General features: G+C 39.3%; 2 protein-coding genes across 2 annotated transcripts in view; one reads left to right on the top strand and one right to left on the bottom strand.

Annotated features, from left to right (window-relative positions):
- The window catches only part of phyhiplb (phytanoyl-CoA 2-hydroxylase interacting protein-like b), a 47,831-nt gene extending 44,541 nt beyond the window's left edge, over positions 1–3,290 (top strand). Inside the window, 1 exon segment of the mRNA XM_048170726.1 lies at positions 408–3,290. Within this exon segment, the coding sequence (XP_048026683.1) occupies positions 408–945 (538 nt within the window). The 3' untranslated portion in view covers positions 946–3,290.
- On the bottom strand, positions 2,304–17,194 carry fam13c (family with sequence similarity 13 member C). The gene is made up of 10 exons (XM_048170725.1): positions 16,649–17,194; positions 11,306–11,498; positions 10,267–10,408; positions 9,911–9,992; positions 6,435–6,640; positions 6,242–6,325; positions 6,049–6,144; positions 4,691–4,875; positions 3,310–3,411; positions 2,304–2,916 (listed from the first exon to the last, which is right to left on the bottom strand). Exons 1-10 carry the CDS (start codon positions 16,815–16,817, stop codon positions 2,802–2,804), a joined length of 1,374 nt encoding a protein of 457 aa, XP_048026682.1. The 5' UTR covers positions 16,818–17,194; the 3' UTR covers positions 2,304–2,801.
- Between the last annotated feature and the right edge of the window lie 4,329 nt (positions 17,195–21,523).

The raw sequence follows: 21,523 nt of genomic DNA on the forward strand, positions 1-21,523 counted from the left end.
TTTCCATTTGAAAGAATTAACAGTATTCTCCATCTACAACAAGTTACTGATTTAGGAGGTTAAGATTACATTAGCAAAATTTCATGGCCAAAAAAGGTCCATTGTCTATCGTCAGTAGTGTAGCGGTGAATCGACATGACCGACTTGAACCTGTTGCGAAATCTGCGTCAGGGAAATCTTTCACTCGCACGTGAAATTCCCAGTAGTGCGGATTCCTATTGAAACGACTGCATTTTGTAAGCGAAAATTCGCTGAACCACATTAAATGTGACTGCACCGTAAGTCACTGGCAGTAAAGTGCATAAGGCAGGAGAAAATGGTTTATGTAATATCTAATTTCTTTTAGTACCTCTGAATGTCACCTCCAAGAAGTCATTTGTCATTTACAGTGAAGTTTCTTGTTACAGGGAGGCCCAAAACAACAAGATGTTGCCGTCAGTGAAGGATAACAGCGGCAGCCACGGCTCACCCATCAGCGGGAAGCTAGAGGGCATCTTCTTCAGCTGCAATACAGAGTTCAACACGGGCAAACCCCCTCAAGACTCACCATACGGCCGTTACCGCTTCCAGCTGCCAGCCGAGGAGCTCTTCAGTCCCAAGACAAACCTATATTTTGGTGACTTCTACTGCATGTACACGGCCTATCACTACGTCATTTTGGTGATCGCGCCAAAAGGCTCGCCTGGAGACGAGTTTTGCAAGCAGCGCCTACCGGCACTGGATATCGGCAACAACCGTTTTTTGACGTGCTCGGAGGATGAAGATGGTCGGCTGGTGTTCCACCACGCACAGGACCTGATCCTGGAGGTCATCTACACCGATCCTGTGGATCTGAGCCTGGGCACGGTAGCTGAGATCAGCGGCCACCAGCTCATGAGTCTGTCCACAGTCAACGCCAAGAAGGATCCCAGCTGCAAGACCTGCAACATCAGCGTGGGACGCTAACATATAAAACTGAACCCTTCTGCTGCCTTGAACAGCACAGAAAAATCGCCTTCTCCTTTAGCCGTCCTCCTTACCCATTAACTTATCCATAATTCCTTCTGGTGTCTGTAAGGATCCTTCGCAGCATGTGTCTCACAGCTTTTGACAAAATGCTCTTTTTCTTTTACTAGCTTATTGGTCTCAACCCGGGGTCAGGCTAGATATTTCGTGCTCCTATGTTTGTGTTGGGATGTTGACTTAATAACACCTGTCAATCAAACTGCTTCTTTAACCCCATTGGCTGTCAGACCCTCCCATTAGAAAGCGGCATTGTAACAGTTTACCAAAGTCTACACAAATTTAACACAAATTTCTCATTATGTCACAGCAGTCAGTCAGACTTACGAGGCATTATGAATGCGACGATCAGGTGAGATCTCAAAAACCGTGATTGGACGCATCTGTAGCATGATTGCAAACATTTTTGACCTAAGCAGTGTTTCATGTTATCTATTCCAACCCATTCAGTAAACTGTGATTTAACATATAATAAATGTGATACGACGTGTAGATAGAAAAATATTTATTTTTTAACTGGTGAATAGAAAATGGACAGAACCAGAAGTGCACAATACAGAGGACTTTGGTGATGGAAAAGAAGAGGTACACGATAAAGCAAATATATATAGATAATTATATATATTTACTGTATAAACCAATGTAGAATTACGTGCACTATAGCTAACATTCAAAAGCTACATTTTGTCATTGTGGATGTATACAGCAAATAAAGTCTGGGACGACGATAACATGACAGAATAACCACACCTGATTGTAGCACAATTCAAACAGTTACGCTGGTTGGCATGCAAAGACACTACACAAAGATTGTAATAGTTCATTGCAGTAGAGCCGTCGGAAAGGAAAGATATTGATTGTTTCGTTTCCAGAGAGTAGCTACTTGAGCAGAATTGCACTTAAAGCGCATATCCGCTTCTCATCAACATATCCCCTTGCTTTGGGCTTCAGTATTGTTTTTAGCGTACAATGTGATTAGTCAGTGTCCATATTAACCACTGGCCTAATATATCATAATTTGTTCTTTATGTATAGGAGGAAAACTGTGCTCTGTGATGGCCACGTACCGTACTTTAACATGTTTTTGAACAAAAATAGTCATTCAAAATACAGTCCTTAGCTCTTTCTTCTGGGAGAACCTTTTTAATTCTGGGTAGTTTGTGCTCCCTTTTTCATGCGAGAGACAAATATATGATAAATAAATAAACAATTAACTTGTGTTAGTTCATACAATGTGTACAGTTATGGTTGGTTGCTGCTGTATTTATATGTTAGGGACTGAAATTTGCATAAAACCGTTGTTTTAAGTGCTTGTTTTCTATCTAGAGCTTTGCATTATTTGAGAATCATGGATTCTCATTAGTGTGCATAATAATGTCACCTATATGTTCCTAATTAGAATCATAAACTAGCTTCAAACGAGAGCAAGAGAACGTGAAAATTGCATATGATTCGACTTTGGTTAAAAAAATCTCTAAAAATAAAGTGCCATATTCCATAAACATAGATGAATACTCTAGATATACATAGATATTTCCTTTTGCCCTTTGAAATCTGAATGAGGTTTGTATCGAGCCATCTCGCTCTGTACACAGCACAGAGATCGCACACTGCGTTTTGTTAAAGGCCTTGATCGGTTCGGCCCAACCCATTGAGTCTAGGACTTCCAATGTGGTCAGAAATTATATTAAAGTGCATTTTAGCATCATTATGGCACAATTATGTCAAATGTAAAAACTCCATTTGGTCCAAACATTGGGTTCATTACTGAAAGGCAGAAAGAATCTCTTTAACTCAGTCTATGTGGTTTCCTGTTTGCTGAGCAACACTTCCAGTAAGCGTATTTTGGCTTTGAGACTTTTGTACTCCTGGTACTCCTCGGCCATGGGGATTCGGTCATCTTTTTGTGCGGTTCTTCGTTATTTTGTTGGAGAGGGAAAGAAAAAAACAAACAAAAAACAGATACCGCATGAAACGGATGACTCTGTGAGATTACGCTAGCATTAAAACACACATTTAACCCTTGAGTTGCCTTACTGAAGCAGTTTTGTACATCAGTGCATAGCAGATAAAAGGAAATGTATTTTATTTAAAAAACAAATTCATATATTGTGTACAGAAACATTGTTTTTTCTTCCTGGTGGTATTATTTTGTGTATCATTGATTAGATGTGCATTACGCTAACTATGCTGAACTATTTTGATCTTTATTTTCCTGTTTCCTTCCTGTCCATGTTCAAAAAGACAAGAGTAACATAAAATACCATTAAAATATGTTAATGCCACAATAACGCATCTGTGTTTTACCTTCCCATCTGTCTGAAGAACTGCTCTTCGAACTCTCTGATGGCTTTACGTCGTCGCTTCTTCTCGGCTCGAGTCTCACGCAAACAATCCAGCAACTCAGACCTGCAAAGACACAAAGACAGTTTGTAAAGGAATATTTCACCCTAAACTGATCATCTGCATGTACACAATCTCATGTCATTTCAAAATGGTATGATTTTCTTTTTTACATATTGCAGAATATAGAGAGGACGCTACCACAGGGTTGCCAAATCTTCCATTTTCTGCCGCAGGTTAAATATGGAAGCAAATGAATGCCAAATATATTTGAAACAAAAAAGCTTGTTGAATTGAAAAAAAAAATATGCATTGCATTATCCATCCATACATTTGCAACACTACTGACAATAGACATTTTTTATTTATCCACCAAATTTCTCTAATGGGACGGCACCTTAAAGGATTAGTTCACTTTAAAATGAAAATTACCCCAAGCTTTACATACTCTCAAGCCATCCTAGGTGTATATGACTTTCTTCTTTCTGATGAACACAATCAGAGTTATATTAAATATCCTGACGCATCCAAGCTTTATAATGGCAGTGAACGGGACCAACGAGTATGAAGCTGAAGAAAGTGCATCCATCCAAAGCAAAACGTGCACTGGATGGATGCACTTTCTTGAGCTTTATACTTCTTGGTCCCATTCACTGCCATTACAAAGCTTAGATGCATCAGGATATTTATTAATATAACTCAGATTGTGTGCATCAGAAAGAACAAAGTCATATCCACCTAGAATGGATTGAGGGTGAATAATTTTCATTTTAAAGTGAACTAATCCTTAACGGTACCTATAAAATGTGCATTTTAGGTAGGGCTAGTCACATACTTTGAGTTTTAGTATTTGGGCTAGATTAATTTTTCATCTGGCTGTTTTGGTTAGCCAACGGACTGATTTTGTTATGGCAGATCTGGCAACCCTGCTCTACCAAACAACAAAAATAATTGGGGACTGGAGCTGTTGAGCTCCAAAAAATGTTAAAGTATAATAAAAGTAGGTAATATAACTTATGCATTTCTTAAGCCTTATAATAGCTTTGTGTGTGATAAACAGAGAATTTTAAATATTTTTTGCTCTAGTTCTCAAATCTCATTTGTGTACAATCAATTTAAACATCACATTTGATGTAGCAGATTTGAAAAGATTGCGAATAACGACTTACATATTTACACATTAGACATCTGAAATATAGAACATGAATCATATGGACTACTTTTATAGTACTTCAATTGTGTCTTTTTTGGAGCTTAGCAGCTCCCCATCTCTATGGAAAAGAGCACATAGGACATTCAGCTAAAATTCTCCTTACGTTTTACTCAAATGTCAAGGCTGGTGTACCTGGAGGCCTCGTGGAGGTTGGACATGGTTATGGCTGGTTGTCTCACTGTCTTGATCTCATCCAGCGGAGATACAAAGGCCGTGTCGCTGTCTCCCTCTTCCTCCCCACAACCTCTCTTATCAGTGAGGCACATGGGTGGGGGTGTGTACCGAACGGAATCATCATCTGACCCTTCTTCTTCTTCCTGTGATACATTTAAAACAAACATAGAGTGTCTTTCAATAGTAATGTAAAAATAAGAGTAAACAATGAAAAAATACTTCTTTTTTTAAATTGTATTTAAAGATAAGTGGACCACTGGGAAAAAATAATAATTGTTTGATATGAAACCTGTGGACATTCAATGACGGATCATAATATGTACGCTGAAGCAGAATAAGTTGTATCTGAGCTGAAATACACTACCTGTCAAAAGTTTGGAATCATTAAAAGAAAGAAGAATTTGAGAGGTCACTTTGATCAAATATACAGTAAAAACAGTAATATTGTGAAATATTATTACAATTTAAAATAACTGTTTACTATTTCAGTATATTTTAAAATGTAATTTATTCCTGTGATGCAAAGCTGAATTTTCAGCATCATCATTCCAGTCTTCAGTGTCACATGACCCTTCAGAAATCATTCTAATATGCTGATTTGGTGCTCAAGAAATTATTTTTATCAATGTTGAAAACAGTTGTGCTGTCGCATCATATTTTTTATGGAAACTGATGCATTTTTTAGGATTCTTTGATGAATAGAAAGTTCAATGAACAGCATTTATTTGAAACAGAAATGTTTTTTAACATTAAAAAAGCGTTTACTGTCACTTTTGATTAATTTAATGCATCCTTGCTGAACAAAAGTATTAATTTCTTTTTACATCTTCACCCAAACTTTTAATTGGTAGTGTATCCAGTTTAAAAAAAAGTCAAGGTACGCACATCCAAAGCGTCTTGGCCATGTGCAAGATCAAAAAATACATCAAATAATACAAAAAAGATCTGCACACTGTTGTTCTCCCTTTATTTAGAAAAGGATAAGCTTGTCTAAATAAAGGGACAGTGTGCAGATCTTTTTTGTATTATTTAGTGTATCAATTTCCAAAAAAAAAAAAATAGAAAAGAAAAATATTTCTGGAGGATCATGTGAAAATGAAGACTGTAATGATGCTGAAAATTCAGCTTTGCATCACAGGAATAAATTAAATGTTTTAAATATATTAAAATAGAAAACAGATATTTTCAATTTTAAAAATATTTCACAATATTATTGTTATCAAATAAATGCAGCCTTGGTGACTAAAAGTGACTTCTTTCAAAAACAATAAAAAAAAACCTTAATTATACCGATGTGTATATATAATCACACTTACTATTGTTGTGATAGTGGGAGTCGCGCACAGGAGATGTTTCACCATCTGGTATCTATCGTAGAGAGGTTTCACCAGGTTCCTCTCTTGTTTGGTGCCCTACGGCAATATTTTTTTCAAATATTAATGCCATAATCCTAATCCGTGCCTAATTAACTAGAACATTTCTGTATTTAAATGTGAAAAAACCTCTTACAGGGCGGCCGTGCAAGCTTTCAAAATACAGCAGACATTTTTGCAGAGTGATCTTCTCCAGGGCCATCTGTCTTTGGGTCATCTCCTGTGGACAGAAGAGTGCGTGTTGAGTTAATCACCACAAACCCTGGCCGCACAAGCACACAATCAAATCCCCACCCACCCGAACAGAATGCATCCACAGATGGCCTCACCTTCATGTTGTCTGGTAGGCCGAGGGCCTGGCGTTTCTCCCGTAGTCGTTTCAGGAGCCCGTCCACCGTCTCCTCCAGAGAGGGCTTGTGCTGCTGGGGCTGCTGCTCTGGCGCCTCCTGCTGGCTGTTAGTGTATCTGCAGATATCTGTGGACTGGCCGTTCTCATGTCTCCGGGATTCCACAAATGACTGTCTAAGCTTCAGATCTGTGGAGACGGGTGAACAAGTTCATGAGTCCAATTTTGAAATGAATTGGAATATAATAAAAGGATAGAATATCATGGAATTAAGAAAGCAATTCAACTGCCACACAATGGAGGAATTCCATTAGTTCAACACAAATTTTCCATCAAGAAAATTTGGAAAATTATGTTACATTTACTTTCTCTGTTGATTAAAAATATTTATCTACATTAAATGCTGCCAAAATAATTACACAACCATCAAAACCTCATCAAAACATTCATTTTGTCTCACAGCACTACAAAATGTCTGCCACCAAAACATTTTTTTTTAATAAATAGTGACAAAATTTGAATCTATTTATTATCAGTGTTGGTTACTTTTAAGAGTAATGCATTATAATATTGTGTTAGTTAGGCTACTTTTTATGGAGAGTAATGCATTACATTACTTATGCGTTAATTTTTCTCAACTGGACAGGACTTATTTTTTTGTTTTTTAATAAAAAAAAAAAGTTCTATTTTTGGCAAATGTAAAGGTCCTTTCCCACCAAAAGTGAAATGAATAAGCCTCAGGCTGATGGAAATGCGAATTCACGCTTGTACAGTAGAGGGCGCAGCTCAAACAAACCTTTCAGCTGTGCTGCCATTCTGAATTGCAGAAGAATAGGATGCAGGAGAAGAAAGTTCAACACTCTTACTTCAGCAATAAATAATAATAATAATAATAATAATAATAATAATAATTAAATAAATGTGATGTTTATCTCAAGGCAGTTAATGGAAGGAAATCTGACAGCATTCTGTCACCAAAAATATCTTAATTTGCCTTCCGAAGAAGAACGAAGGTCTTACAGGTGTGGAACGACATGAAGGTGAGCAATTAATGACAGAATTTTCATTTTGGGGTGAACTAACCCTTTAAGTCTAATAAATGGTGAAATTGATAGATTTAATTTATACTGTAATGTTGAATGTGTATTAATGTTTAAAAAAATCTATTTCATAGAGGCATCAGTAGACTACCATTATTGGTATCATGTAATTACTCATAAAAATATGCCATTAAGCAAATATTTGGAGAGTAACTGTGAAATTATTACAATATAAAAATATTAAAAACTCCAATGTTTTTAATCACGATTAATTACAGAAAAAATTTACGATTAATTAGTGATTTTTTTTAATCGATTGACAGCACTAGTAATTTAACATTTAAATATTGCAAGTTTGTGTAATAATTCTGACTTTGTATTTCACTGTTTTTAATCATTTTGAGGAATACTGAATCTGTCTTCGTGCAAATGAGATTCAGTATCTCACAGAAGTGAGAACACCCCTCACATTTTTGTAAATATTTAATTATATCTTTTCATGTAACAACACTGAAGAAATGACACTTTGCTACAATGTAAAGTAGTGAGTGTACAGCTTGTATAACCATGTAAATTTGCTGTCCCCTCAAAATAACTCAACACACAGCCATTAATGTCTAAACCGCTGGCCACAAAAGTGAGTACACCCCTAAGTGAAAATGTCCAAATTGGGCCCAAAGTGTCAATATTTTGTGTGGTCACCATTATTTTCCAGCACTGCCTTAACCTTCTTGGGCATGGAGTTCACCAGAGCTTCACAAGTTGCCATTGGAGTCCTCTTCCACTCCTCCATGACGACATCATGGAGCTGGCGGATGTTAGAGACCTTGCGCTCCTCCACCTTCCGTTTGAGGATGTCCCACAGATGCTCAATAGGGTTTAGGTCTGGAGACATGCTTGGCCAGTCCATCACCTTTACCCTCAGCTTCTTTAGCAAGGCAGTGGTCGTCTTAGAGGTGTGTTTGGGGTCGTTATCGTGTTGGAATACTGCCCTGCGATCATGCTCTGCTTCAGTACATGTCACAGTACATGTTGGCATTCATGGTTCCCTCAATGAACTGTATCTCCCCAGTGCTGGCAGCACTCATGCAGCCCCAGACCATGACATGCTTGACTGTAGGCAAGACACACTTGCCTTTGTACTCCTCACCTGATTGCCGCCACACACGCTTGACACCATCTAAACCAAATAAGTTTATCTTGGTCTCATCAGACCACAGAACGTGGTTCCAGTAATCCATGTCCTTAGTCTGCTTGTCTTCAGCAAACTGTTTGCGGGCTTTCTTGTGCATCATCTTTCGAAGAGGCTTCCTTCTGGGACGACAGCCATGCAGACCAATTTGATGCAGTGTGTGGCGTATGGTCTGAGCACTGACAGGCTGACCCTTCAACCCCTCCAACGTCTATTTCCCAAACACAACCTCTGGATATGATGCTGAGCACGTGCACTCAACTTCTTTAGTCGACCATGGCCTGTTCTGAGTATAACCTGTCCTGTTAAACCGCTGTATGGTCTTGGCCACCGTGCTGCAGCTCAGTTTCAGGGTCTGGGCAATCTTCTTATATCCTACGCCATCTTTATGTAGACCAGCAATTCTTCTTTTCAGATCCTCAGAGAGTTCTTTGCCATGAGGTGCCATGTTGAACTTCCAGTGACCAGTATGAGAGAGTGAGAGCGATAACACCAAATTTAACACACCTGCTCCCCATTCACACCTGAGACCTTGTAACACTAACAAGTCACATGACACCGGGGAGAGAAAGTGGCTAATTGGGCCCAATTTGGACATTTTCACTTAGGGGTGTACTCACTTTTGTGGCCAGCGGTTTAGACATTAATGGCTGTGTGCTGAGTTATTTTGAGGGGACAGCAAATTTAAACTGTTATACAAGCTGTACACTCACTACTTTACATCGAAGTCATTTCTGCAGTGTTGTCACATGAAAAGATATAATAAAATATTTACAAACATGTGAGGGGTGTACTCACTTCTGTGAGATACTCTAAGTAAATGCATGTTCACATTTAGTCTAGAACTACAATAACCATCATGATTACATAGTACACACAACACCTCTAGACTTTTACTCGATTCTCTCAACATGGGGACAGGAGAGCTGTCATTCAGTACATGGGAAAACAGTAACAGTAATCTGATTAAGTAACTCTCCTTACTTGTAAGGCATTACCCCCAACACTGATTATTATATACTGATGTTTGACTATTTTGAGGATATTACGGTACATCAAAACATTGGTTCATGAGATTATGATTAAGAAATGGCAATTAAATTAAATGTTTAACAATGTCACGAGGGCCATGTAATAATAAATCTAACAGATAAACAGTTTTAATTAATAAAAAAAAAATAAGCCCATAAATCACATTACGATTCATTATATGGACTGGCATCTTACCTTTGAGCTGCTTGCGAGACCTGGCTAGTTCACTCATGAGATTGAAAATCTCCGGATTGGCTGATTTATCATTATGTGAAGGCTGTAGGTGAGAGCAGACACAATTCAATTCAGAAGCTATAACTTTTGATCTAGATTAAGTCTTCAGCACATTCTCCTGAGTCCTGATCCTATTTCATCTTAATGAAAGAGTTATCATCTGAGTCAGGCAGCATAGAGATGCATTACTATTCTTCTCCAGTAGAGGGCAATACTAAACAGCAATGTTGAATGTTGAACTAAATGTTATGATATGATATTTTTTCATGTTTTTGACTTGTACAATAGTAATACGATGGCTTTTAAATTAACCTGACCTTATAGTTCATTTCTTGCTCAAAGCGCTCTTCAAACTTGCGTATTTTCCTCTTGAGTGTTTGGATGTGTTTGGTGAGGAGTGGGATGGAAGTAGCTTCCTTAGCGTCTCCAGGAACCTCCGTTCTAACAACCCCACGAGCCCTAAAGAGATGAAAACACACATAAACACAGTCTCATACAACCACAGGGATAGTATAGAACAGGCTACATTGGCCAGGCTGATTAATCGACCAATATTTGGTATTAAAATTGTAGTTTTGTTGGCAGTAATACATATTTGCAGGTTTGTGAATTCTGAACAAATATTGTGTACAAAAAAGTGTATTTAACATATATGATACTGTACTGTATGTACATTACTGTTCAAAAGTTTGGGGTCAGTAGCAGTTTTTTTATGCTTTTGAAAGAAGACGTATGTGCCCATCATAGCTGATCAAAAATAAAATGTGAAATATTACAATTTAAATGTTTTCTATTTTAATATATTTTAAAATGTAATTTATTCCTGTGATGGCAAAGCTGAATTTTCATGCAAGTTGAATATCTGATCATTTCATATGACCTTCATATGACCTGTTTTTTTAAAATTATTTAAACTCAAATTAATTTATTTTCTAAGCAGCCATGTAATCAGCAGGATATCTGCTTTGAGGTCCTGCCTGGTTTATTTTGTTCTATTTATTAACCCCAATAATGTACGGGTCTATCAGTACTACACAGTGAGTCAGAGGGACATCATAGATAAACAGCTAGAGGGACAGAACAGTGAAATCATTTCAGAAAGGTCAGTGCCTATGTCCCATCTCAGCACACACTGTATGGGCTGTCACAGATGTCTGTTCCCATCACTACAGCATTAGTCAGCAGGAAAGTCATGTTAATAATGAGAAATTATATTCAGGTTTAAAGTGGGTCACTGTGTTACTAGCTTTAGTTGGATGATTCAGAGACTTGCTCTTTAGGAAAGGAAAAAGGAGGTATCGCGACTGAACAGGCCAACCAAAAGAGCCGTGTGTGTCTGTCTGTGTGTGTTCGTACATGATCAGATGCTGTGCGCAGGGCGGAGACGGGGCAGATTCAGGGTCTGTGTTGAAGCGTTGGCTCTGGCTAAGGCTGGAGCAGCGTGGGGAGGGCAGAGGGCTGTTGTCGTCTGTGATGTGCTGGATGAGTCGACTGGGCCCCGGGCTCTGCTGAAGATCACTGCTACAGTCACCCTCTGCCAGCCTACAATCTGAACACACACACACAGATCAGAGCCCCGCACTGTGATAAAAGCAGTGTGTCCTACAGTTGCTAACCTTGCTAACCAAAATCTGATTTCACAAAGTGCAACATGTTCGTGGATCAACATCTTTCTTTATCCTGGAACAACATTCAGACCAACCAATCAGATTTGAGAGACAAGTTTACAGTTTATGTCAAGTTAAGGCTTACAACCAGGGTTAGGTGCTTCTACATCAGTGTTATTCTCCTATCATTTCCCTCTGATTTTAGGGATAAGTTATGGGTAGGGTAGGGGTAGTGTTAGAATTACATGTTCACACAGGAATGTTGTTCCAGGATCACAAAATATGTTGACCCAGGACTGCATCTAACTCTGCAAAATCAGGATATGCCTACAATTCAAACTAATCCATTTAAAATACAACTTGACTGTTAAATTCTCTGAAGAAAACGTGGTGCTTGTTGTGCAAAACCTGTCAGCACGATTCTAGAGATTTTTGAGTGGTTGCTAGGGAGTTGCTAAGATATGTAATTGTGTGTGATTGTGTTGTTTTGCAGTTTAAAAGGAGTTTTGGGCAGTTGCTATGTGGTTGCTAATGTTTTTTGTGTGGTTGTTGTTGTGTTGCTATGCAGTTGCCAAGATGATGTTAGTGGTTGCCAGGATGTGTATAACTGTATGTTATATGTGGTTACTAAGAAGTTCTGGGCTGTTAGGGAGTTGCTATGCAGTTGCCTGTTTGTTCTGAATAATTAATATTGTGTTGTTGTTGTACAGTTTCAAAGGTGTTCTTGTTGCTAGGGAGTTGCTATGTGGTTGCTAACATGTTCTGAGTGGATACAAGTATGTTGCTATGCAGTTGCTTATTTGTTCTGAGTGATTGTGTTATTTTGCAGTTTTTAAAGGAGTTTTGGGCGGTTGCTAGGGAGTTGCTATGTGTTTGCTAATGTGTTTTGTGTGGTTGTTATTGTGTTGCTATGCAGTTGCCAATATGTTCAGAGATTGTATATTATAGGGAGATGGTCTGTATCTCTTACTATTGGAGAAAGTGTATTGGCTAACTTAATCATGTGTGGCACCTCTCAGCCTATTGTGAAATGGCAGTGACATCAGTGCCCGGCTGCCCGCCGTTCAAAACTCCTTTCCTGCGTACTGCCAGAGCCGGAGCGTTAGCCGTTATGCTGTTTTGGCTAAAGGTTGCAGGCTTGCCTTCCAGTTGCTTTTACACAACATCTATTGTTCTATCTGTTAAACAGTAATGCGGCACATTTGATGTTGGTAATGCCGTAAATGAGTCCTACGGCATTACCAACATTCCCTAGTCTGCCTTTTCTTAATTTTTTTTTTTTTTTCAAACTAAAACCTACATATAGTTCCCAACTAAAGGTTTGTTTAGTGTAAAACATGCTGAAGATTAGCAAACAGGCTGTTGATTATTTAAATGATTAGCTATTTCCCCACAAAAGCTGTTTAATCAGCATAGTGTGGTTGCTAATGTTTTTTGTGTGGTTGTTATTGTGAGAGGTTGTTGTGTTGCTATACAGTTGCTAGGCGTTATGGAATGTTGCCATAGAGTTGCTATGCTAGCTTCCTATTTGTTCTGAGTATTGTTTTGCAGTTTCAAAGTTGTACTGGGCTGTTGCTAGGGAACTACTATGTGGTTACTAATGTGTTCTGAGTGTTGTTGTTGTTTTGATATGCAGTTGCTACTGTAGGATTTTGTGGGTGGTTGCCAGGGCGTATATAAGTGGTGTTATGGGCTGTTGCTAGGGAGTTGCTTACTGTTGTTAATGTGTTCTGAGTAGTTGTACTTGTGTTGCTATGCAATTGCTAAGGAGTTGTTGGTGGTTGCCAGAAAGTTGCTATGTGGTTTCTTAAATTTTCTGAGTGGTTGTTTTGATGCATTGCTGTATGGCTGCTAGGGTGTTCTGAAATTGTGCTTCAGTCATCTCTCTAGTTCGGTAGTAAGTACACTACCAAGGGAGTGATCCAATCCTAACAAACATTTAAGTCCGCTAGGAATGGTTCCAAGTGCACTGAAATGTTTGTTCCTTAAAAATTACCACAGTGCACTGTATAAACTAGTGAGAATAGACTTCCCTTGCTAGCAAATGTTTGCGCACAATATGCTGACTTAAGAGTTGCTAAGGTGTTCTGGGTGGTTCTAGGGTGTTTTAAACTCAATGAGCACCAAAGCATGCTTGTAACCAATCAGCAGTAAGAGGTGCCTGTGTCGCATAGCGTGTTCGTGAGTTTGGGGGTGGAGCTATCAAGATAGAGATTTGATCCTTTTGGGAAGGGGATTGTTTGTTTTGGTGATTTCAAACATTAACAGTGTTTCTCAGAAATCGCTTACTGCACCCTTAATGGCCCAAGTTGAAAACCTGTCCACAAAAAACCCTATGATATTCTGTTTATATTTATTCTGCTTTAGATATTGCTCAAGGCTCTAAAGGACATTTTCATATTTTGTTTACAAGAAGAAAATCAGTTAGAAAAGTAATAGCACACCTAAATGAGCTGCATAATTTGAGGGATCATTCATGTCCATAGTATAAACAAAGTGGGGCAAGTTAGTGTACGTGCTGATGTTTAAAACGTTTGGATTTGGATTGTTCGATTCAGTAACACTAAACAGCAATAGTGACGCTTGTCTTAGCAAACAATCACTTATAAATGGGCGATGCTATAATTCAAATAATCCAAAAATAATTATTCATCATTTATCTCATCATTTAGTCACCCTCAAGTTCTTCTAAACTTGTATGAGTTTCTCCACACTATGGAGGTCAGTAGGGGCCAGCAACTGTTTGGTTACCAACATTCATCCAAATATCTTCTTTTGTGTTCAACAGAAAAAAAAGAAACTCATACAGGTTGAGGGTACTGAGGGTAACATTTTTATTTTTGGGTGAACTATCCCTTTAAGATAAACTGCTTATAGCCCCAAAAAAGAGCAAATTTTGGGATAGGATATCTTAAAAACTCCAAATGCAGAAGAATTTTAGAGCATGGTTAATAAAGCAAATACATCATTCATCCTGACTCAAGTAAACCTTAGCATTCCACACTTTTCCAAAAAATATAAATATAGCAGACACAAATGAACAGAGACAGCAGAAATTCAGATTAATGGAGTGAACAAATGACAAACTGCTGAGCTTAACACACACACTCAAAACACACAGTCAAACCTGAGTCACGGTAAACTCTCTGACCCACTGAAACTATAAGAAAACTTAAGACAATCCAGAGACCACACCCCCACCCCTCCAAAAAAAAATGGTGGGGTTAGTCACTAACAGTAGTAAATGTACTCTACTGTTCAAAAGTTTGGGGTCGGTTTTCAGGAAATTAATTCATTTTTATTCAGCAAGGAAACATTAAAGGCACACTACGTAAATTTTCGTCGCTAGAGGTCGCCTATTCAAAACAAAGGCATAGCTTGATGATGCCGAGATTGAGTGCGGAATCTTAGGAGATGTCGTCTTCACCTCACAGCCAGTGGAAAAGAAGTGGGATGGGATTCGGGCAGAAATTATGTTCATGAATGAGATTATTAACATTATTGTAGTATGAAGCAGAGCAGGACCGAGTGCTGTGGCAGCGGAATGAGGCCGCTGGAGCGATTGCAAATGAGAGACGAACGCGACACACGGCTCAAGAGCAGCGGAACTTTTATTATGCCACAGTCGCAGCTTCCGCCTCTTCCGATCAAGTGTATGTGGGGTAACGCAGTGCTATTTATCATATTAGATACATTTGAGTGTGTTGAAAATTATGTTATAATGTTACTCTGTGCGTTCACTTGGCAGCTGCTATGAGACATTTGCACACTGCAGTAAGCTACATCGATATTAGAATATCATATTAATAAATGCTGGATAATGTGTATTGTTGCATCATGGCATGCAATTAATTTTAAAACATATTGTACGACGGAAAAAATGCTGTATTACTGTTAATAAAAATAAAGCTGCATCTGATTATGCTATGTTAGCCACTTGACAAAATAGTGTTTTTCCTCTAAGGCATGGTGAAAACATGTAGTCGTGGAAAAACAAGAAAACGAGATTCAATATTTTAATCCAAAAATCTTACATATTTAATCATGTTTTATCAAACAAGACAGTAAAACATTTCTATTAAAAATAGTTCTTTTGAACTTTCTATACTTAAATGTGTCCTAAAGAAAAGTATCAGGGTTTCCAGAAAAATATTAAGCAGCACAACTGCTTTAGCATTGATAATAAGAATGTTTCTTGAGCAGCAAATTAACATATTAGAATGATTTCTGAAGGATCATGTGACACTGAATACTGGAGTATTTATGCTGAAAATTAAGCTTTTCCATCACAGGAATAAATTACATTATAAAATATTTTCAAATAGAAAACCATTATTAAAAATTGTAATAAGCGTTTTACTGTATTTTTGATCAAATAAGCACTGTCACTTCTTTTAAAAACTTAAAAAAAAAAAAAAAAAAATCTTTCAGACCCTTTTCTGACTTTTGAACGGTAGCGAATAAATATCACTTCACTAGATGACATTAGATACTTTAAAAAATTACTTTATGGTTGTCAAAATCACTTGAACATAAACTACAACTGTAGTTCCTCTGCTAAGACACTTATGTGAACTTGAGGAGAACTGACTTCATACAGCTGCTGAAAATTACCAGCTGGTTAAAAGTGACTGCTCAGAAGAATGAATCTCTATCATTATTTGTTTGCTTTTGGGGCAGAGAAATAAAGCGAAATGGCGTATGTAAAAGGTAATGCATAAAAAAATCTCGCAAAGATGTGGGATGTATACGTGTATGAGTGTGTTAAAGTCGTGCTGTGCGGAGGTGCTTGCGATCTCAGTGCCTCTCCATCACCCTGCGTTATTAATAGATGCCAGTGTGAAGCGACTCGGGCAAGTGACTCACATGTGCCCAAAAAACAAGAGCCATCTTCTTAACAGAACCCATAAACAAACAAGCCCAGCCCTGCCATCAGTCCTGTTAAATCAGTCAGTGCGTTTTCATATCAGCAGACCACATTCATTCATTCATTCATTCATTCATGCAAGGCAACAGCCCACCATTCGGTTGGCATCACTACACACATGCTACTGTAAAAGAAGGACTTCAATGAAGCTGTCAGCTCTCGTACCTGGTGGGCTGTGCTCTTTCCCAACGCCATTGCATGAAGGAAGCAATATTTCGTCTTTGAATCCCAGGCTGGGTGGACTGTCTTCAGGAGAGGGGTCTGAAGAAGGGCTGGAGTCTCCCTCCAGAGCCTGGAGCTTCAGCAGAGAGCCCTGCAGGCAGAAGCAGAACATGCCGGCTTCAGCTCTTGAAGCGTAAGAGGAAGATTGTTCAGCACACGTCAAATGGAAAGGAAGGATGCCACTGCAGTCTCACACGCCCCTCTGCTTTGCCTCCATCAGCCCTGCTTGCGATACACGCGCGTGTGTCCGAGGGTGTCCTTGCGTGCACGAGCGAGGCTTGTGATCACGTCCCTCTCTGCTGCAGTTCTTTATCTGGCATGGATTATTCATGCCACTCTTTAAGGTGGAAAAAATGGAGCGTGCGAGAGAGAGAGAGAGAGAGAGAGAGAAAAGGAAGGGGGGGTCTTCTGGCGTCAGCAAGCCCCTTAGCAGACTGGCTGAAGCTGGTTTCTCTGATAGGAGAACAGGTGTGGTTGGAGGAAGAGAGGAGGCGAGTGCATGCAGACGGATGCGTGGGATACGTGGAGGGAGGCGGGGGGGGATTCTCAGATTTTGCTCGGCGGTTATGAAGGCTTTTCCCGCATCTGGAGGTGTGTGTATGTGTGTGGGGGGGGGGAGGTTCTCACTAAGAGTACTGACATCATGGCCCCTCCCAGCATCCATTCATAAAATAGAAAACAGCCCAACGCAGCTGCAGGATCGTGCAGCTGATGTTGCGGTTGCATATACGCATACGATCTCAGAAACGTGACGTCCATATTTGGCCCAGGTCTTCATTTTTTTCAAACCCATTTTTACCTTTTTTGAGGACACATTTTGTTTCAAACACATGACACTGTGCCCATTTAATGTAAATAAATTCATCAAGAAAATGTAACATTCATGGAACCTTCCCATTGCACAAAAGGTTCTTTATAGTGGGAAAAGGTCCTATAGATTATTAAAATGTTCTTCACACTAACAAACTGTTCACTGAAAGGTTCTTTGGGGAAGCCAAATGGTTCATCACTGTGAAAACCCCCTTTTTGGAACCTTTTTTTTTTTTTTTTGAGTATATGCATGTATACCGATGAAACCGAGAAATGTGCCATTCAAATTTGCTCCATGCTTTAATCTTCAAGGTCATTTTTACATGTGAGGACACATTTTGTATAACACCATGTAAATTTTTGTCAAATAAATGCATTTGAACTGTTTAATTGGTCAAAATTCATGATTAGATACTATGAAATTCATTATTAGCCCTCAGAATTTAAATATCTGGGGCATATTTGCCCTGATCCCTCCCATCTTTCATTTTCTCCTTTTTTTCCTCATCTCACGGTTCATTTGTCAGTATTGTGGGATGACTGTAAATGCAAGTCTGTGGGTTAAGACATTGATGCACTTCTCTTCTCACAGAGGATGAGTCATCCCCCTCTCCATTCCTACCCTCCCCTTTCCTCTCCACTCCTGCCCTCCCCTTTCCTCTCCTCCATCCATCTTTCCCCCACTCATCCCCTCTTTTCCGGGGGGAATAGATTGCGTGGTTGTGTGGAAAGGGTAACGCCCCCTCAAGCACCACTGACGCTCATCAAACCGACAGCGTTGGTGTGTGTGAGAAAGAAGGACTTATGTAAAGATCAAGCCTGCTGATATCATGCACTGACCAATAAAGAGATCATAATCAAAAGTACAATATCCCTGGAATGCAATCAGCCATCAAAAGAACATCATTGCTGTATATTTTGATGTTGCACCTGAGGATCCTAATACAGCATGTGCCCTTTTTACAGCGTCCTTAGTGTTTTTCCATTAATTTTATTCATAGGCATTAAAAATGCTTCAATAAAGAGTTACATCAAATAATGCTTTTAATCAAACCAATCAGAAGAATCACATTATAAACTTTGATTGAAGAAAGATAATATTGGAAATTCTGATAATTGCTGCATTGATTCAAAGTCATTAATTACGAGAACAAAACAAAGTTTTCTTTTTCTTTAAATAAAATAACATAATATGGTGATTAACTGATCAAATTCATCACAATTAATCGCTTATATCAATATTTGCGTGCACTTAAAAGTACTCAAAGAGTACACTCATAACTATCTTTCGTAGACTAAAGTAACAAAAAGTACACTTTGTAATAATGTCAAATTAAAAGTTAAATCATCATATATCAAATTATGTTTTAATATATGTTGTCCTGCTTTAAAGAAATGCAATTATTTTTGTGTTGAATAACAAACTACAGGACATGTAAAAAACTTGATTATAATTTAACTAGTGTATTATTCAATATTACATCAATACAAATCACATTAAAGTACATTTTTTTTTGACAGTACCATTTTTCAAAATAAAAATAAAATTACATATTAAGAGAATTTAGAAGTAATTAAATTATAGTGTCCTAGTGTCCAATAATTTCATAATCTACAAAGCGTCTTGGCATATAGTTGATTTCCTTGAAGCATCTTTTCCTTGTTCCATGGGCAAGGATATATTTCTGGCTTTGATTTTGTCTGTGACGTCAGTGGTGACCTGATGGTGTTCCTTGACATTTGTCATGCAAACTCAGAATGACATCACAGGAGAGTGGGTGGTCTAGATGTTTTTTTTTTTTTTCTGTGAGGGCTACTGGAACAATCATGGATCATTCACAGGACTAAATGTTTTTGTACTGACAGATGCTCTCTACTCTTGAGCCATTATATAAATACATCTTTGGACCTCTACCTATGATTGGGGCAGGTGATCAGGTTTGGATGGGGGTGTGTTTGCAACCAACAAATTCAAAAGATGGACTTCACCTCAAAACTGAAACATGTTTATATATAGATATTTAGGATTTAGGGATAAATTATATATTCCTTATTAGCGTGTGTGTATATATACACCGAGCTAAAACATTATGACCACCAAACAGCGCTGACCCGCCGAGACATGGACTCTACAAGACCCCTAAAGTTGTGTCCTGTGGTATGGCACCAAGACGTTAGCAGCAGATCCTTCAAGTCCTGTGGGTTGTGGGGTGGAGCCACCATGGATCGGAATTGTTGGTCCAGCACAACCCATAGATGCTCAATCAGATTGAGATCTGGGGATTTGTAGGCCAGGGTAACACCTTGAACTCTTCATTATGTTTCCATTCCTGAACAATGTGTGCAGTGTGGCAGGGTGCATTATCATACTGAAAGAGGTGATTGCCATCAGGGAACACCATTGCCATGAAGGGGTGTAACTAGTTTGCAATGTTTACGTAGGTGGCATGTGTCAATATGTTATATTGACATCCACATGAATGGCCGGACCCAGAGATTCCCAGCAAAACATTGCACACTCCCTCTGCTAGCTGTCGTCATCCCACAGTGCATCCTGGTGCCATCACTTCCCCAGGTAAATGGCGTATATGTACACAGTCATCCAAATGATGTAAAGGAAAACGTCTTGGGTTACGAATGTAACCATGGTTCCCTGAGAAGGGAAACGCGACACTGCTACCAAGGAAGCTAACAGAGGAGTGCCTCCAGCATGCTGGTGTCTGAAGCATGTGTAAAAACACGACAATGACATTGGCCTCTTTCTACAGAAAATCTCTTTAAGAGAGGAAGCCTAGCAATGCCACCCTGAAAACATAGAAACAGGAAGGCTCCAAAAGAGAGCCAACCACACAGATTACTGCCCTCATGGAGTGTTCAGAGTGGAGGCTTCAGCATAACAACCCTCTATAGTGAGGGGAAACCTAACTATGCTCTACGAGACCACCTCACCAAGAAGGCTCAAAGAGAGCCACACAACTCACACAGGTATCTAATGTTTCCGCATGACGACTCTCTAAATTGAGAGGAAACCTGGCAACAATCCTCAAAAAGGTGGTTGCACCAAGGAGGCTCAAGAGAGAGCCATACGATCTGGCCACATCAGCTGGGCTCTTGTAATGGAGGCCTAAGAATAGCAATTCTAAACGAGAGACCTAGCAACGTAAAATGCCAAGATCACTTATCAAAGATTTGATACCGCTATCAAAGCGGAGCTCTAGGGAGCGGAGGCCTCAGCAGACAACTCCAGAGGAGACCTAACAATGCTTCCAATGGAAATCACTCTGAGGAGGCTCATAAAAGCTCTGAAAGAGGAAGGCCTCGGAAATTAACCTCTCAAAATTGAGAGGAGCCTCAACCAGTTCTGTTGAGGAGGTTCAAGAGAGCCAATGAGCCAACATCACCAACCTGGACGGGGTCTAAAAGTGGAGGCCTCAATAAAACTACTCTGAACGAGAGGAAGCCTGACTACGCAAAATTAAAACACCCAAAAACCCAACAACACACTTACAATCAGTATCCTGTGGCAAACCATCAGAAGGCAGGAATATAAATAAATAATAAACACTGCCAAACAACATCATAGGCCTGATGGAGCATGTAGGAAGCCTCTAACACACCTCACTCATCGGAGGAGGAGGATCGCGAGTGGCGACGCACACCCTCTCCCAGACCTAGATGGGCCAGGCCCCCTAGAGACTTGGGGTGTGGGCCTGGATCGGCGAGGTATATAGGTCTTAAAGGCCGCAGACTGCACCTTCGCTTCTCTGAACTTTCTGACCACTTTCAGAACAGATGTGCAAAAAAATTCAGATGGCGAAACCGGCGCATCAATGAGAAAGTTTATTTCTTTATCCCTGATGTCAGACAGGTTCACCCAGAGATGCCTCTCTGTGGCCACAATTGCCACCATCGATCGGTCAATTGCAGCAGCAGTTTGTTTAGTAGCACGGAGGGCAAGATCTGTAGTGCTGCGCAGTTCTGCTACCTCCTCGGGGGGGAGTCCCTGAC

The sequence above is a fragment of the Megalobrama amblycephala genome, linkage group LG20, assembly GCF_018812025.1.
Source record: "Megalobrama amblycephala isolate DHTTF-2021 linkage group LG20, ASM1881202v1, whole genome shotgun sequence".
Classification (NCBI taxonomy): Eukaryota; Metazoa; Chordata; class Actinopteri; order Cypriniformes; family Xenocyprididae; genus Megalobrama; species Megalobrama amblycephala.